At 48.9% G+C, this 16,395-nt stretch overlaps 2 protein-coding genes across 3 annotated transcripts in view; both read left to right on the top strand.

The window, feature by feature from the left end:
- Positions 1 to 16,395, top strand: part of LOC147095799 (zinc-binding protein A33-like) — a 198,380-nt gene that overhangs the window by 69,916 nt on the left and 112,069 nt on the right. The window lies entirely within an intron of this gene.
- LOC147095800 (vesicle-trafficking protein SEC22b-like) overlaps positions 1 to 16,395 on the top strand; it is a 523,236-nt gene that overhangs the window by 477,753 nt on the left and 29,088 nt on the right. For both annotated transcript variants that reach the window (XM_085974807.1, XM_085974808.1), the window contains exon 2: positions 6,751 to 6,860. In XM_085974807.1, coding sequence (XP_085830933.1) covers positions 6,751 to 6,860 — 110 coding nt within the window. The remainder of the gene's footprint in view (positions 1 to 6,750; positions 6,861 to 16,395) is intronic.

Below are 16,395 nucleotides of genomic sequence, written 5' to 3'. Positions count from 1 at the left end.
CCCCCCTCTCTCTCTCTCTTTCCCTCTCTCTCTCTCTCTCCTTCCCTCTCTCTCTCTCTTCTCTCTCCTTCACTCTCTCTCTCTCTCCCCTTCCCTCTCTCCTTCTCTCCCTCTCTCTCTCCTTCCCACTCTCTCTCTCTCCTTCCCTCTCTCTCTCTCCTTCCCCCCTCTCTCTCTCTCCTTCCCCCCCTCTCTCTCTCTCTTCTTCCTCCTCTCTCTCTCTCTCTCCTTCCCCCCTCTCTCTCTCTTTTTTTCTCTATCTCTCCTTCCCTCTCTCTCTCTCTCCTTCCCTCTCTCTCTCTTTCTCTCTCCTTCCCTCTCTCTCTCTCTCTCCTTCCCCCTCTCTCTCTTTTTTCTCTCTCTCTCTCCTTCCCTCTCTCTCTCTCCTTCCTTCTCTCTCTCTCCTTCCCTCTCTCTCTCTCTCTCTCTCTCCTTCCCTCTCTCTCTCTCTCCTTCCCTCTCTCTCTCCTTCCCTCTCTCTCCTTCCCCCTCTCTCTTTCCCTCTCTCTCTCGCCTTCCCCCTCTCTCTCTCTCTCTCTCCTTCCCCCCCTCTCTCTCTCTCCTTCCCACTCTCTCTCCTTCCCCCCTCTCTCTCTCTCTCTCTCTCCTTCCCCCTCTCTCTCTCTCCTTCCCACTCTCTCTCTCTCTCCTTCCCCCACACAGATAGACAGACAGACGGACAAACTCATTGATATATATATAGATAAAAATTATTTCTACTTTTTTCATAACATGCCCTCAAAAAACCCTCGGCACCGCCGGGCACTCCAGCTAGTTCTATATATAAACCATCTGAACCCCTCGATTAGATTCCAGCCTGTAACTCACTCCCAGGTATCCATTTTTTCTATATATAAACCTGCTGAACCCCTCGATTAGATTCCAGCCTGTAACTCACTCCCGGGTATCCATTATTCTATATATAAACCTTCTGCACCCCTCGATTAGATTCCAGCCTGTAACTCACACCCAGGTATCCATTATTCTATATATAAACCATCTGAACCCCTCGATTAGATTCCAGCCTGTAACTCACTCCCGGGTATCCATTATTCTATATATAAACCACCTGAACCCCTCGATTAGATTCCAGCCTGTAACTCACTCCCGGGTATCCATTATTCTATATATAAACCACTTGAACCCCTCGATTAGATTCCAGCCTGTAACTCACTCCCGGGTATCCATTATTCTATATAAAAGCTACCTGAACCCCTCGATTAGATTCCAGCCTGTAACTCAGTCCCGGGTATCCATTATTTTATATATAAACCACCTGAACCCCTCGATTAGATTCCAGCCTGTAACTCACTCCCGGGTATCCATTATTCTATATATAAACCACTTGAACCCCTCGATTAGATTCCAGCCTGTAACTCACTCCCGGGTATCCATTATTCTATATATAAGCCACCTGAACCCCTCGATTAGATTCCAGTCTGTAACTCACTCCCGGGCATCCACTATTCTATATATAAACCACTTGAACCCCTTGATTAGATTCCAGTCTGTAACTCACTCCCGGGTATCCATTATTCTATATATAAACCACTTGAACCCCTCGATTAGATTCCAGTCTGTAACTCACTCCCGGGTATCCATTATTCTATATATAAACCTGCTGAACCCCTCGATTAGATTCCAGCCTGTAACTCACTCCCGGGTATCCATTATTCTATATATAAACCATCTGAACCCCTCGATTAGATTCCAGTCAAGCACAGTGAATCCTCCAGTTATGAGAAGAGGGGAAAAGCAGGTCCACAGTGCGGACTCAGACCTCCCCACCCCCCGACCCCTCTCGCCCGACAGTCCCATGGTCTGACAAAGAGTCTCTGCCCCAACTGTCAATGAGCTGCCTCCCCCTCCCCTCCGACCCAGACACTGACAGACCCCCACCCCCAACGCCCCCATGTCGCTCGCACCACTGCTGTGTAGAGATTGGGAGGATATAGTGGAGGTGTGAGTTTACTAAAGTCAGTGTTCGGACCGGAGGGCTGAACAGTGCCCAGATGAGATACTGTCTTAGGACATAGGAACAGGAGGAGGCCATTCAGCCCCTCAAGCCTGCTCCGCCATTCAATTAAATCATGGCTGATCTGCACCTCAGCCCCATTGACCCACCTGTGCTCCAGATCCCTCGATACCCTTACCCAACAAAACTCTTGCGATCTCAGTCTTGAAAGCTCCAATTGGCCCCCAGCATCTACAGCCTTTTTGAGGGAGAGAATTCCAGATTTCCACTACCTTTGTGTGAAGAAGTGCTTCCTGATTTCGCTCCGGAACGGCCTGGCTCTAATTTGTGACCCCTTGTTCTGGATTTCACCCACCAGAGGAAATAGTTTCTCTGTATCTACACTGTCAAATCCCTTTAACATTTTAAATGCTCGATTAACAGGTCCATTAAAACCAGCAATTCATACAGAGACAGAATATTTGAATCCGAATATGGGGAGAGAGCTGGAGCCAGCGTCACCTAAGAGTCCTTCAACTTCGTGACTGTACGGACTGACATTTAATTGTAACAGATTTTGCAACCCCCCTCCAGACCAGCTTATTTGTGAGAATGGTTACTGCCGCTGACTCAAAAACAATTCGCAGCAACAATCACTGCTTGAAAAGAAACAAGCATCTGAAAAAATACTTTAAAGAACCGTTAATGATACCTTTTTCTTGGTGGAATGGTTTAAGAACCTGCCTTTCAACCAGTCCGGATCAGCAAACACATTAGCCTGTCTTTTAAATACAATCAGAAAATGCATTTAAAGTCAATAAATCACACCAGTGCCAGTCTAAGCAGCAGTGGTGTGAAAACTGGCTTAAATGCAGGAAAATCACGATCGCCTTTGATTTTAGTCAGGGACGGAGCTATGATAATTACTTTCTAACTGTTTTCAGTGAGGTTAACGGCAGAGATAGGGAAATAGGCCCAGGAAAATATGGAGTGGCATTAATAATGGCGTGAGTCACTTATTCCATAAGTTCCTCCTTCCTTTGCACTGTTGAAGGATCCCTTCGCCGTAGAGGAAGAGGAGGAGGCCATTCAGCCCTTCGAGCCTGCTCCACCATTCAGTGAGATCATGGCTGATCTGTGCCATTACAGTGGAGCGCAAGTCCCCAGGAAAATCTGGGCCGCTGTTCCTGGAGCTGGTATTGAGCTTCACTGGAACAGTGCAGGAGACGAAAGAGGTCGAGGTTAAAGTGGGATCGGGACCGGGAGGCGGAGCTAACGTGATGAGTCACAGGTCAGGGTCACACTGCCAGACAGAATGGAGATCAGGTTACCAACCCTCCAGGGTTGCCCCGGAGCCTCCCAAGAATTAAACATTAATCTCCTGGGCACTGCTGTGAGCAACACCCAGGAGAAAAATCTTGGGGCGTTAAAAAAAAACATGGTGTGTTTTTTCACATTTTCTTTGAATGCTTTTGTTTATTCATTAGAAAAATACTGGGGATGGGGAGATAAGGCCATTTTACTGGGTGGGTCAGGAGGTCATGTGGTGAAACCACCAGGAAGGCGGCCAATCAGAGCTGGCAAACCCCACGGAGATGTTCAGTGAAGCGAAGTGGTCACCTAGTCGGTGTTTGGTCTTCTCAGTGGTAGAGGAGGCCACAGTATCAGCAGTGCTTAGAGTACAGTAGGTTAAAGGAGGGATAGCCTCGCATGGAAGGAGCGTTTGGGGTCCTGGACAGTACTGTGAGAGGAGGTAAATGAGCAGATGCTGCATCTCCAGCGGTGGGGCAGATGCTGCATCTCCAGAGGTGGGGCAGATGTTGCTTCTCCAGAGGTGGGGCAGATGTTGCTTCTCTGGAGGTGGGGCAGATGTTGCTTCTCCGGCAGTGGGGCAGATGTTGCTTCTCCGGCGGTGGGGCAGGTGTTGCTTCTCCAGCGGTGGGGCAGATGTTGCTTCTCCGGCAGTGGGGCAGATGTTGCTTCTCCGGCAGTGGGGCAGATGTTGCTTCTCCGGCAGTGGGGCAGATGTTGCTTCTCCGGCGGTGGGGCAGATGTTGCTTCTCCGGCAGTGGGGCAGATGTTGCTTCTCCGGCAGTGGGGCAGATGTTGCTTCTCCAGTGGTGGGGCAGATGTTGCTTCTCCAGTGGTGGGGCAGATGTTGCTTCTCCGGCGGTGGGGCAGATGTTGCTTCTCCGGCGGTGGGGCAGATGTTGCTTCTCCGGCGGTGGGGCAGATGTTGCTTCTCCGGCGGTGGGGCAGATGTTGCTTTTCCGGCGGTGGGGCAGATGTTGCTTCTCCGGCGGTGGGGCAGATGTTGCTTCTCCGGCGGTGGGGCAGATGTTGCTTCTCCGGCGGTGGGGCAGATGTTGCTTCTCCGGCGGTGGGGCAGATGTTGCTTCTCCGGCGGTGGGGCAGATGCTGCATCTCCAGAGGTGGGGCAGATGTTGCTTCTCCAGAGGTAGGGCAGATGTTGCATCTCCAGAGGTGGGGCAGATGCTGCATCTCCAGAGGTGGGGCAGATGTTGCTTCTCCAGAGGTGGGGCAGATGTTGCATCTCCAGAGGTGGGGCAGATGTTGCTTCTCCGGCGGTGGGGCAGATGTTGCTTCTCCGGTGGTGGGGCAGATGTTGCTTCTCCGGCGGTGGGGCAGATGTTGCTTCTCCGGCGGTGGGGCAGATGTTGCATGAACACCTATCTCACTTTTCATAAACTTTGGGTACCTGGCATTTTCAGCACAATAAGATGTCAGAACATGCAATATAATAATTATCCCTGGGACTGGGAGTGCTTTTCATACTCTTGAACAAGCAAGAGGTCCGCTCGCCTCGAGTCTCCATCTTTCCATCACCGCCATTCAATCGCTTGCGATATTACCATTGGCTACGCTGGATTTTTCTCTTGTAGTTAGTCGGGGCTCAGTGGGCAGCACTCTCGCCTCTGAGTCGGAAGTTGTGGGTTCAAGTCCCACTCCAGAGACTTCACACACAATCTAGTCCGACACTCCCAGTGCAGTGCTGAGGGAGTGCTGCACTGTCGGAGATGCCATCTTTCGGATGAGACGTTAAACTGAGGTCCCGTAAAAGATCCCATGGCACTATTTCGTCCTGGCTAATATCCCTCAACCAACATTACAAAAACAGATAATCTAGTCTTTATCACATTGCTGTTTGTGGGAGCTTGCTGTGCACAAACTGACTGCCGCGTTTCCCACATTACAACAGTGTCTTCACTTCAAAAGTACTTCATTGACTGTGAAGCGCTTTGGGACATCCTGAGGTCGTGAAAGGCGCTATAGGAATGCAAATCTTTTTGTTCCTCCAAAGATGGGGTCCTCATGCTCTTTCTCCCGCCTCTTACTGAGTTAAAGCCAACCTTCACTGATTGATTTCTGCCATACCTCGTTCTTTACCTAGCACCTCGGAATGCTACTCCTTGCCTCTCCCAGTCTCCCCTTCCTCCCAGAATCTTCAGGCCTTTTAACGTTCAAGCGTGGCGCCACTTACGCAAGACTTGCCGTGTCCTGCCTTATTGCCCTTGGCCCTGCAACTGGTGTGACAGCAAAAAAGAAACATCACCAACCGAGCGGGCAAAGGGTGATCAGATAGTGGATCTGGTCAGAGAGTCAGTAAACAGCCCTTTACTCCCTCAAAGGGTTTTCCCTGTATTGAAACAGATTATAATCTCAATAAAAATGAACAGTGTACTAGAAACAGTTTAAGGCAGAGCTGAAGTAGCAATGATTGAGGATTGTGAGAGCTTATTATATCACCACTGTCACACTGTTCACAGCGAGGGTTGACATAGAGTAATGGTTACCTGGGAGTGAGTTACAGGCTGGAATCTAATCCAAAGGTTCAGATGGTTTATATATAGATTAATGGATACCCAGCAGTGAGTTACAGGCTGGAATCTAATGTAATCATGCTGTACCTGACCACGGAGTGCTTGGGACAGCGTGACGGGAGCTTTTCTCTGTATCTAATCCGTGCTGTACCTGCCCTGGGAGTGTTTGATGGGACAGTGTAGAGGGAGCTTTACTCTGTATCTAACCCGTGCTGTACCTGACCTGGGAATGTTTGATGGGACAGTGTAGAGGGAGCTTTACTCTGTATCTAATCCGTGCTGTACCTGACCTGGGAATGTTTGATGGGACAGTGTAGAGGGAGCTTTACTCTGTATCTAACCCGTGATGTACCTGACCTGGGACTGTTTGATGGGACAGTGTAGAGGGAGCTTTACTCTGTATCTAATCCGTGCTGTACCTGCCCTGGGAGTGTTTGATGGGACAGTGTAGAGGGAGCTTTACTCTATATCTAATCCATGCTGTACCTGCCCTGGGAGTGTTTAATGGGACAGTGTAGAGCGAGCTTTACTCTGTATCTAATCCGTGCTGTACCTGACCTGGGAATGTTTGATGGGACAGTGTAGAGGGAGCTTTACTCTGTATCTAATCCATGCTGTACCTGCCCTGGGAGTGTTTAATGGGACAGTGTAGAGCGAGCTTTACTCTGTATCTAATCCGTGCTGTACCTGCCCGGGGAGTGTTTGATGGGACAGTGTAGAGGGAGCTTTACTCTGTATCTAACCCGTGCTGTACCTGCCCTGGGAGTGTTTGATGGGACAGTGTAGAGGGGGCTTTACTCTGTATCTAACCCGTGCTGTACCTGCCCTGGGATTACTTTACACTGACACTGGGTCTCTGAAATGAGAAGGTTCAGCTTCATAAGGACAACATTTAAAAAATAAGCCACCACTTTAGGTCAATGTGTTAACTCAGACTGATGTTCTTTGTTGCAGTCGGGCCGGAATCTACAAGAATATCAAAACCAGGCCAAACAGCTCTTCCGAAAGCTGACGGAAAATTCTCCGACACGCTGCACCCTGGAGACGGGATCCCTGATGTTCCAGTACGTGGCGCTGACCCAGTTTATCAATTCGTGTGATCCGGGTTTGCCGGCCATGTGAATGTTTGAATGTTTGCCTCAACTCTCTGGTGTTCCCTGCCATCAGTGACTCCTTTTAAAGCGGCTTTGAGTAAATTAATGTATTGAAGGGATGGGCTTCGATGGGTGAGTTAGGGTACAGGAGGGATGGTGTTTGATGGGTGAGTTAGGGTACAGGAGGGATGGGGTTTGATGGGTGAGTTAGGGTACAGGAGGGATGGGCTTCGATGGGTGAGTTAGGGTACAGGAGGGATGGTGTTTGATGGGTGAGTTAGGGTACAGGAGGGATGGGGTTTGATGGGTGAGTTAGGGTACAGGAGGGATGGGCTTCGATGGGTGAGTTAGGGTACAGAAGGTGTTAAGTATGTGTATTGTATTGAACAATTAACACAAAGACTTAAACGTATAACTCAAACAGGTCTTTACTGGTTGGAGGTAGGGACTGCACGTAGGTCTTTACTTCATGCCCACAGGCGGGAACTGAGGGGAGATCAGTACCCACAGTACTATTTATACCCCTATGGCCAGGAGTGGTACTGCGTATCACTACGCCCTACAAGTAGTGCAGTCCTGTCCATAGGTTCAAAGTAGCACACATATTACATACACAACATTCCTCCCTTCTTAGCTTTACAGTCATCTCCCCATTTAACATAACGTAATAACATATATACATATATAACTTCAGGTTTACATAACAGAATAACATAGATACATAGATAACTTCATGTCAAACGTAACATATCACAGATTCAGTCTCTGCGGAAAACAGTTCACAGATTCAATCTCTGTGGTGTAGTCGGTTCACGTTACTCATTCAATAGTCCTTTCATGGATTTAACAGCTTGAACTTCCGAACTGATTTGGCTCCGTTCGGAGGGACCACGTGTGTGATCTGGTAGAGGTGATAATGGTTCAGATGGGTCATCTTCTGTTTTTACTTTTCCTTTTCTGCTTCTTGGAGACTCTCTGGGCTCCATTGTCAGCTGCCACAGCTGCCAGCTGCATGCGCAGTTCCTCCTTCTCTTCCTCCTGTTTCCGTCGTAGAGCCAGCTTCTCCCGATGTTCCGTAGACTTTTGGTGCTCCTCCATGATTTCTGCACTTTGGGAGTCGAAGTTACAAGCTGGGCAGGACAGGACATCGTAATATTCGGTGTCGTCCACCAGGTCATGGTAATATTCGGTGTCGTCCTGAGCTAGACCAGTGAGAGGGTCGTCTATTTCCTCCATACCCAGCTGGACGTTAGCCAGCTCTTGTTCCAAATCCAGACATCTTTCCTGAAGAGACTTCTTCATGTGTACCTCTGCATCCAGCTTTTTCTGGGCTTTCAGCAAGTCGTTTACTAGTGACCTCATTTGTGATTTTAATACTTCAACTTCCTTTGGAGATTGATTGATCGGACTATGCAATCCCTCTACCGGAGCAGCTGTTTCAGCGGTCTGTTGTTCTACATTGACGTGAGTCAGCGTACTTTTGGCATCCAATGGCTGCTCTGTTGCAGTCGTTTCAGTCTGTGCCGTCACATCAGCCATCTCAATGACTTTTGAGAGCTCCGAACCCTTTTCCTTTGAAGATCGCAGCTCGTGTTCAAGTTTTTCCCATTTCAGAGTCTTGTCCCTCAGCATATGAAGGAGTTGGCTGACCGTTAACTCTTCTGACACCAGATTATGGCACGCACCTTCAGAACCTGAATCAGCTTTGATTCGTTCGGCCTCCTCGCGCAGATGGTTGGTGTGCTCCTGCTCCATTTTCTCCATCAGTTGCTTCTGTTGCCTTTCCAGATTCTCCCACTCTGTAACAAAGAACTTTTTTATTTCATTCATCTCTTGCTCAAAACGGCGAATCATTTGTTCTAATTGCTGTTGTAGTTTGAAATGGAGTTGAGTTCGAGCCCAGTGTCCCTCAAAAATGTGCATATCAGTAGACTTGACAGACTCAGAATTCTCTGTTAAACTATGTTGTTGTTGCTCAGTGGAATTCTGTGCTGAAACTTTGTCTTTTGCACATGGGTTGGTCTTACCATCATCAGTTCTAGAGTCTGGGCTGATTATCTGCACCGAGTTCTCACTCTTTATGGCTTTTAGCGAATGCCAGTCCATATTTATGTTTCTAAACCACTCCCGGCCTAGTAGTGGTGGACCTCCCTCCGGTAGCACATATAAGTCCATTATTTGACTTCCTTCGCCCTTGTTGGCCACTGCAACCTTTATTGTCCCGATGGGGTACACTCTCTGCCCCGTGTAGGTTGTCAATATAATCTCCGTATCCTGTAGGGGAATATGTTGGAATAACCTTCTGTAATCTTTCTTATTCATGACCGACAATGCCGATCCAGTGTCCAATTCCATTTTTACTTGGACTCCTTCTATCTGAAGAGTAACCCAAATTGTCTGGGGGTCTGCACCCTTACCAACGTTGAGTACCCTTAAGCTAGCCAGTTCAATACTGCTTAAGCCAGCCAGTTCATTACTGCTAGCGTCTGAATCGGACTCCTGTTCGGCCACCTTGTGTACCTTTGCGTATTTCCCTTGCGGTGACTTCTTGTTGCTGGTCTTCTTCCCTGACCTGCATACTCTAGCTATATGTCCAAGCTTACCACATGTTCTGCATTCTTGGTTTTTAAACCAACACTGGTTCTGATCATGCGTTGTCTTTCCACAACGATAACATTTGCCAGAACTCACACCCAATTTGTGTGCACTGAGCTCCGGTGACCGTAGCTGCATTACTGCCGTGCCTCTCGCTGCGGCTTCGTGTGCTGCTGCCATAGTGACCGCCTTCTCAAGCGTCAGCTCATTCTCCTCGAGCAGTCGCTTTTGTGTATCCTGTTTAAATAAACCACACACAAATTTGTCTCGTAGTGCATCTGTCAGTCCCGTTCCAAACTGGCAATATTTCGCTAATTTACGCAATTCCAGCAAATATTCAGCATTGCTTTCATGCTGTAGCTGCCTTCTGTCGTAAAATTTAAATCGTTCCGCTAGCATCAGTGGCGTGGGGTTTAGATGATCTTTCAGGACAGTAACAATCTCATCGAACGTCTTATCCGCCGGTTCATCTGGTGATAACAGGTGTTTCAATTGCCCGTATGTCTTCGCACCCATTAAATTTAATAATGTTAGAGCTTTATCTTGGTCACAAATTTTATTGGCCTGACAATAATTTTTTACTCTTTCAACATATATGGCCCAATCTTCGAGGTCACTATCAAAGGTGCTAATATTCCCGTGTTTAGGCATTGTAGATTTGCAATTTCTCAGATTTTATTTTCTTTACTTGTTATCAAAGATGGCGGCTTCCCGCTCTTGCCGTCGTCCTCCGCCCACAAAATGGCGGTTTTCCCGCGCTTGGCGGTCTTCACCCGTCCCCCGACGCCGTCTCCCTTCAGCCCCCGAGTGCGGCCCTTATCTTCGCCGCGATCGCCCGAGTGCGGCCCTTATCAGCGGATGCGATCGATGGCCCGGCTGCGCCTCGCACTTGAAAGCGGCCCGGCCCTTATCAGTGCTTGCGATCGATGGCCCGGCTGCGCCTCGCACTCCAAAGCCCTTATCTCCCGATCGCTATCGCCCTGTACCTCTCTCTTCCCCAGTCCTGTCTTCTACTCCGGTTCACAAGCTGATGGAGGCTTCAGGGTCCTAATGCCTGTCGCTTCCAGTGGGGTGGTGAGTGGTGAGGTTTGAAACCTCTCTTCAACCGCCGTGGAATAACTGCGGCAGGGTAAGAACCTGACTCGTCGCCAGTGTTAAGTATGTGTATTGTATTGAACAATTAACACAAAGACTTAAACGTATAACTCAAACAGGTCTTTACTGGTTGGAGGTAGGGACTGCACGTAGGTCTTTACTTCATGCCCACAGGCGGGAACTGAGGGGAGATCAGTACCCACAGTACTATTTATACCGCTATGGCCAGGAGTGGTACTGCGTATCACTACGCCCTACAAGTAGTGCAGTCCTGTCCATAGGTTCAAAGTAGCACACATATTACATACACAACAGAAGGGATGGGCTTCGATGGGTGAGTTAGGGTACAGGAGGGATGGGGTTTGATGGGTGAGTAAGGGTACAGGAGGGATGGGTTTCAATGGGTGAGTTAGGGTACAGGAGAGATGGGTTTCGATGGGTGAGTTAGGTTACAGGAGGGATTGGGTTTGATGGTTGAGTTAGGGTACAGGAGGGATGGGGTTTGATTGGTGAGTTAGGGTACAGGAGGGATGGGGTTTGATGGGTGAGTTAGGGTACAGGAGGGATGGGGTTTGATGGGTGAGTTAGGGTACAGGAGGGATGGGGTTTGATGGGTGAGTTAGGGTACAGGAGGAATGGGGTTTGATGGGTGAGTTAGGGTACAGGAGGGATGGGGTTTGATGGGTGAGTTAGGGTCCAGGAGGGATGGGGTTTGATGGGTGAGTTAGGGTACAGGAGGGATGGGGTTCGATGGGTGAGTTAGGGTACAGGAGGGATGAGGTTTGATGGGTGAGTTAGGGTACAGGAGGGATGGGGTTTGATGGGTGAGTTAGGGTACAGGAGGGATGGGGTTCGATCGGTGAGTTAGGGCACAGGAGAGATGGGGTTTGATGGGTGAGTTAGGGTACAGGAGGGATGGGGTTTGATGGGTGCGTTAGGGTACAGGAGGAATGGGGTTTGATGGGTGAGTTAGGGTACAGGAGGGATGGGGTTTGATGGGTGAGTTAGGGTACAGGAGGAATGGGGTTTGATGGGTAAGTTAGGGTACAGGAGGGATGGGGTTCGATGGGTGAGTTAGGGTACAGGAGGGATGGGGTTTGATGGGTGAGTTAGGGTACAGGAGGGATGGGGTTTGATGAGTGAGTTAGGGTACAGGAGGGATAGGGTTTGATGGGTGAGTTAGGGTACAGGAGGGATGGGGTCTGATGGGTGAGTTAGGGTACAGGAGGGATGGGGTTTGATGGGTGAGTTAGGGTAATGGAGGGATGGGGTTTGATGGGTGAGTTAGGGTACAGGAGGGATGGGGTTCGATGGGTGAGTTTGGGTACAGGAGGGATGGGGTTCGATGGGTGAGTTAGGGTACAGGAGGGATGGGGTTTGATGGGTGAGTTAAGGTACAGGAGGGATGAGGTTTGATGGGTGAGTTAGAATACAGGAGGGATGGGGTTTGATGGGTGAGTTAGGGCACAGGAGGGATCGGGTTTGATGGGTGAGTTAGGGTACAGGATGGATGGGGTTTGATGGGTGAGTTAGGGTACAGGAGGGATGAAGTTCGATGGGTGAGTTAGGGTACAGGAGTGATGGGCTTCGATGGGTGAGTTAGGGTACAGGAGGGATGAAGTTCGATGGGTGAGTTAGGGTACAGGAGGGATGCGGTTTGATGGGTGAGTGAGGGTACAGGAGGGATGGGGTTTGATGGGTGAGTTAGGGTACAGGAGGGATGGGGTTTGATGGGTGAGTTAGGGTAGAGGAGGGATGGGGTTTGAATGGTGAGTTAGGGTACAGGAGGGATGGGGTTTGATTGGTGAGTTCAGGTACAGGAGGGATGGGGTTTGATGGGTGAGTAAGGGTACAGGAGGGATGGGGTTTGATGGGTGAGTTAGTGTACAGGACGGATAGGCTTCGATGGGCAAGTTAGGTTACAGGAGGGAAGGGTTTCGATGGGTGAGTTAGGTTACAGGAGGGATGGGCTTCGAAGGGTGAGTTAGGGTACAGGAGAGATGGGTTTCGATGGGTGAGTTAGGTTACAGGAGGAATGGGGTTTGATGGGTGAGTTAGGGTACAGGAGGGATGGGGTTCGATGGGTGAGTTAGGGTACAGAAGGGATGGGATTTGATGGGTGAGTTCGGGTACAGGAGGGATGGGGTTGGATGGGTGAGTTAGGGTACAGAAGGGATGGGATTTGATGGGTGAGTTAGGGTACAGGAGGGATGGGGTTGGATGGGTGAGTTAGGGTACAGGAGGGATGGGTTTGATCGGTGAGTTAGGGTACAGGAGGGATGGGGTTTGATGGGTGAGTTAGGGTACAGGAGGGATGGGGTTTGATGGGTGAGTTAGGGTACAGGATGGATGGGGTTTGATGGGTGAGTTAGGGTACAGGAGGGATGGGGTTCGATGGGTGAGTTAGGGTACAGGAGGGATGGGGTTTGATGGGTGAGTTAGGGTACAGGAGGGATGGGGTTTGATGGGTGAATTAGGGTACAGGAGGGATCGGGTTCGATGGGTGAGTTAGGGTACAGGAGGGATGGGGTTTGATGGGTGAATTAGGGTACAGGAGGGATCGGGTTCGATGGGTGAGTTAGGGTACAGGAGAGATGGGGTTTGATGGGTGAGTTAGGGCACAGGAGGGATGAGGTTGGAAGGGTGAGTTAGGGTACAGGAGGGATGGGGTTTGATGGCTGAGTTAGGGTACAGGAGGGATGGGGTTTGATGGGTGAGTTAGGGTACAGGAGAGATGGGGTTTGATGAGAGAGTTAGGGTACAGGAGGGATAGGGTTTGATGGGTGAGTTAGGGTACAGGAGGGATGGGGTTTGATGGGTGAGATAGGGTACAGGAGGGATGGGGTTTGATGGGTGAGTTAGGGTACAGGAGGGATGGGGTTTGATGGGTGAGTTAGGGAACAGGGGGGATGGGGTTTAATGGGTGAGTTAGGTTACAGGAGGGATGGGGTTTGATGGGTGAGTTAGGGTACAGGAGGGATGGGGTTTGATGGGTGAGTTAGGGTACAGGAGGGATGGGGTTTAATGGGTGAGTTAGGTTACAGGAGGGATGGGGTTTGATGGGTGAGTTAGGGTACAGGAGGGATGGGGTTTGATGGGTGAGTTAGTGTACAGGAGGGATGGGGTTTGATGGGTGAGTTAGGGTACAGGAGGGATGGGGTTCGATGGGTGAGTTAGGGTACAGGAGGGATGGGGTTTGATTGGTGAGTTAGGGTACAGGAGGGATGAGTTTCGATGGGTGAGTTAGGGTACAGGAGGGATGGGGTTTGATGGGTGAGTTAGGGTACAGGAGGGATGGGGTTTGATGGGTGAGTTAGGGTACAGGATAGATGGGGTTTGATGGGTGAGTTAGGGTACAGGAGGGATGGGGTTTGATGGGTGAGTTAGGGTACAGGAGGGAGGAGGTTTGATGGGTGAGTTAGGGTACAGGATGGTTGGGGTTTGATGGGTGAGTTAGGGTACAGGAGGGATGAGGTTCGATGGGTGATTTAGGGTACAGGAGGGATGGGGTTTGATGGGTGACTTAGGGTACAGGAGGGATGGGGTTTGATGGGTGAGTGAGGGTACAGGAGGGATGGGGTTTGATGGGTGAGTTAGGGTACAGGAGGGATGGGGTTTGATGGGTGAGTTAGGGTACAGGAGGGATGGGGTTCGATGGGTGAGTTAGGGTGCAGGAGGGATGGGGTTTGATGGGTGAGTTAGGGTACAGGAGGGATGGGCTTCGAAGGGTGAGTTAGGGTACAGGTGGGATGGGCTTCGATGTGTGAGTTAGGGTACAGGAGGGATGGGGTTCGATGGGTGAGTTAGTGTACAGGAGGGATGGGGTTTGATGGGTGAGTTAGTGTACAGGAGGGATGGGGTTTGATGGGTGAGTTAGGGTACAGGAGGGATGGGGTTTGATGGGTGAGTTAGGGTACAGGAGGGATGGGGTTTGATGGGTGAGTTAGGGTGCAGGAGCGATGGGGTTGGATGGATGAGTTAGGGTACAGGAGAGATGGGCTTCGATGGGTGAGTTAGGGTACAGGAGGGATGGGGTTTGATGGGTGAGTGAAATAAAGAATAGATTTGCCTTCCTAATCTAGGCTTTATTAACTTAAAAATCCTGTAGCACATCTTCAACACCCAGTCCCAACTAAAGGCTGGAAAGAACTGAATTTAAGATGGCCACCACAAATCACATGACATCAACTACCAATGAGATTACAGCATATATCCCAAGGCAGGAATACAAACAACCAATCACAATACTTCTTACTAAACATAAAGAATTATCACCACATTCACCCCTCCTTTTAAAGTATACTCCAACCTAAATAACCTTTACAATTTATAATTAATTATTTACAACTAAAACTATGCACAGACAAAATAAATCTAGTCAACATGACACAATACTAAGTGAGCAACAACAAATAGTAACATTGCACATAAGTATTAAGTATCTCTCAACTAAAACAATATAATATAATATTTCAACAATTTTAAAACATTACTATCAATTTAAAAGTCCATTTTCAATCGGTCGACCGGATATCTTGTTCGTGTCGACCTTCTCAACCTTGGTGAAATTCCTTGCCCTCCCACACCAGGAGACACAGAAGTATCTTCTGCAGGAAAGCTATCCATATCCCGATTTGCAACGGTTTCCGGATTAGAAATCCCATCAGGAGGTAAACTGGGACGGCCATGAACATCCATCGAGGGCTGACTAATAGAAGTATAATTATCTGCAGTCGGATTGGAAATATTCCTAGTATCTGTAACAGCATCCACATTATCTGAATCATGACTATTGTTAATATCCTCAGAAGAGGGCTGGCCACCACAAGGAGCCAAGTCTTTAATTGAAACGGTACTTTCTTTCCCATCTTGGAATCGAATATGAGCATATTGGGAATTTGCCTCCAACAGCTCCACCTCCTCCACTAAAGGATCATATTTTGACAATCTAACAGGGCATCGAAGCAGCACCGGTCCCTGCATAATAAGCCATGAAGGTACCGAATATCCCGTAGTAGATCTCCGCGGATAGTTAAAGAGCCTTTCATGGGGGGTCACATTAGTAGCCGTTGAAAGCAATGATCTAATGGAATGCAGGGCATCAGGCAGTATCATTTCCCACTGTGTATCCTTAAGGTTCCGGGATGTCAAAGCCAACATAGCTGCCTTCCAGATCACCCCATTGTATCGTTCGCACTGTCCATTACCCTGGGGATTATACGGGGTCGTTCTGCTAGTAGAAATTCCCCGACTCTGAAGGTATTCCTTCAACTGGGAAGACATAAAAGAACTTCCCTGATTTGAATGGATATACGCAGGCATCCCAAAGATGACAAAAAGTTGAGTCAGACATTTGATAACTGTAGCAGCTGATACATCTGCGCAAGGAAAAGCAAAAGGGAACCTTGAAAACTCATCCACAACAGTAAATATATATCGGTTTTGAGTAGTTGAAGGAAGAGGCCCCTTGAAATCGACGCTCAACCGTTCAAAAGGAGAAGTAGCCTTTATAAGATGAGCTCGTTGAGGCTTAAAGAAATTCGGTTTACACCGAGCACAGATAGAACATGATGAAGTCATCCGCTTGACGTCTTCAACTGAAAAGGGCAAATTCTTACTGCATACGAAGTGTATCATCCTCGTAACCCCAGGATGGCATAAGGCATTGCGAAGATTAATAAGCATATCTCCGTGAATCACAGAACAATAAGCCCTCGACAGCGCATCAGCAGCAACATTATCCTTCCCCGGACGATAAACTATATCAAAATGGTAACATGCCAACTCAATCCTCCACCTCATTATTTTATCATTC

This window comes from Somniosus microcephalus, unplaced genomic scaffold (genome assembly GCF_052327205.1).
Source record: "Somniosus microcephalus isolate GS21.2 unplaced genomic scaffold, FLI_Smic_1.0 unresolved_chr1, whole genome shotgun sequence".
Taxonomy (NCBI): domain Eukaryota; kingdom Metazoa; phylum Chordata; class Chondrichthyes; order Squaliformes; family Somniosidae; genus Somniosus; species Somniosus microcephalus.
This window is presented reverse-complemented; position numbering and strand designations above follow the sequence as displayed.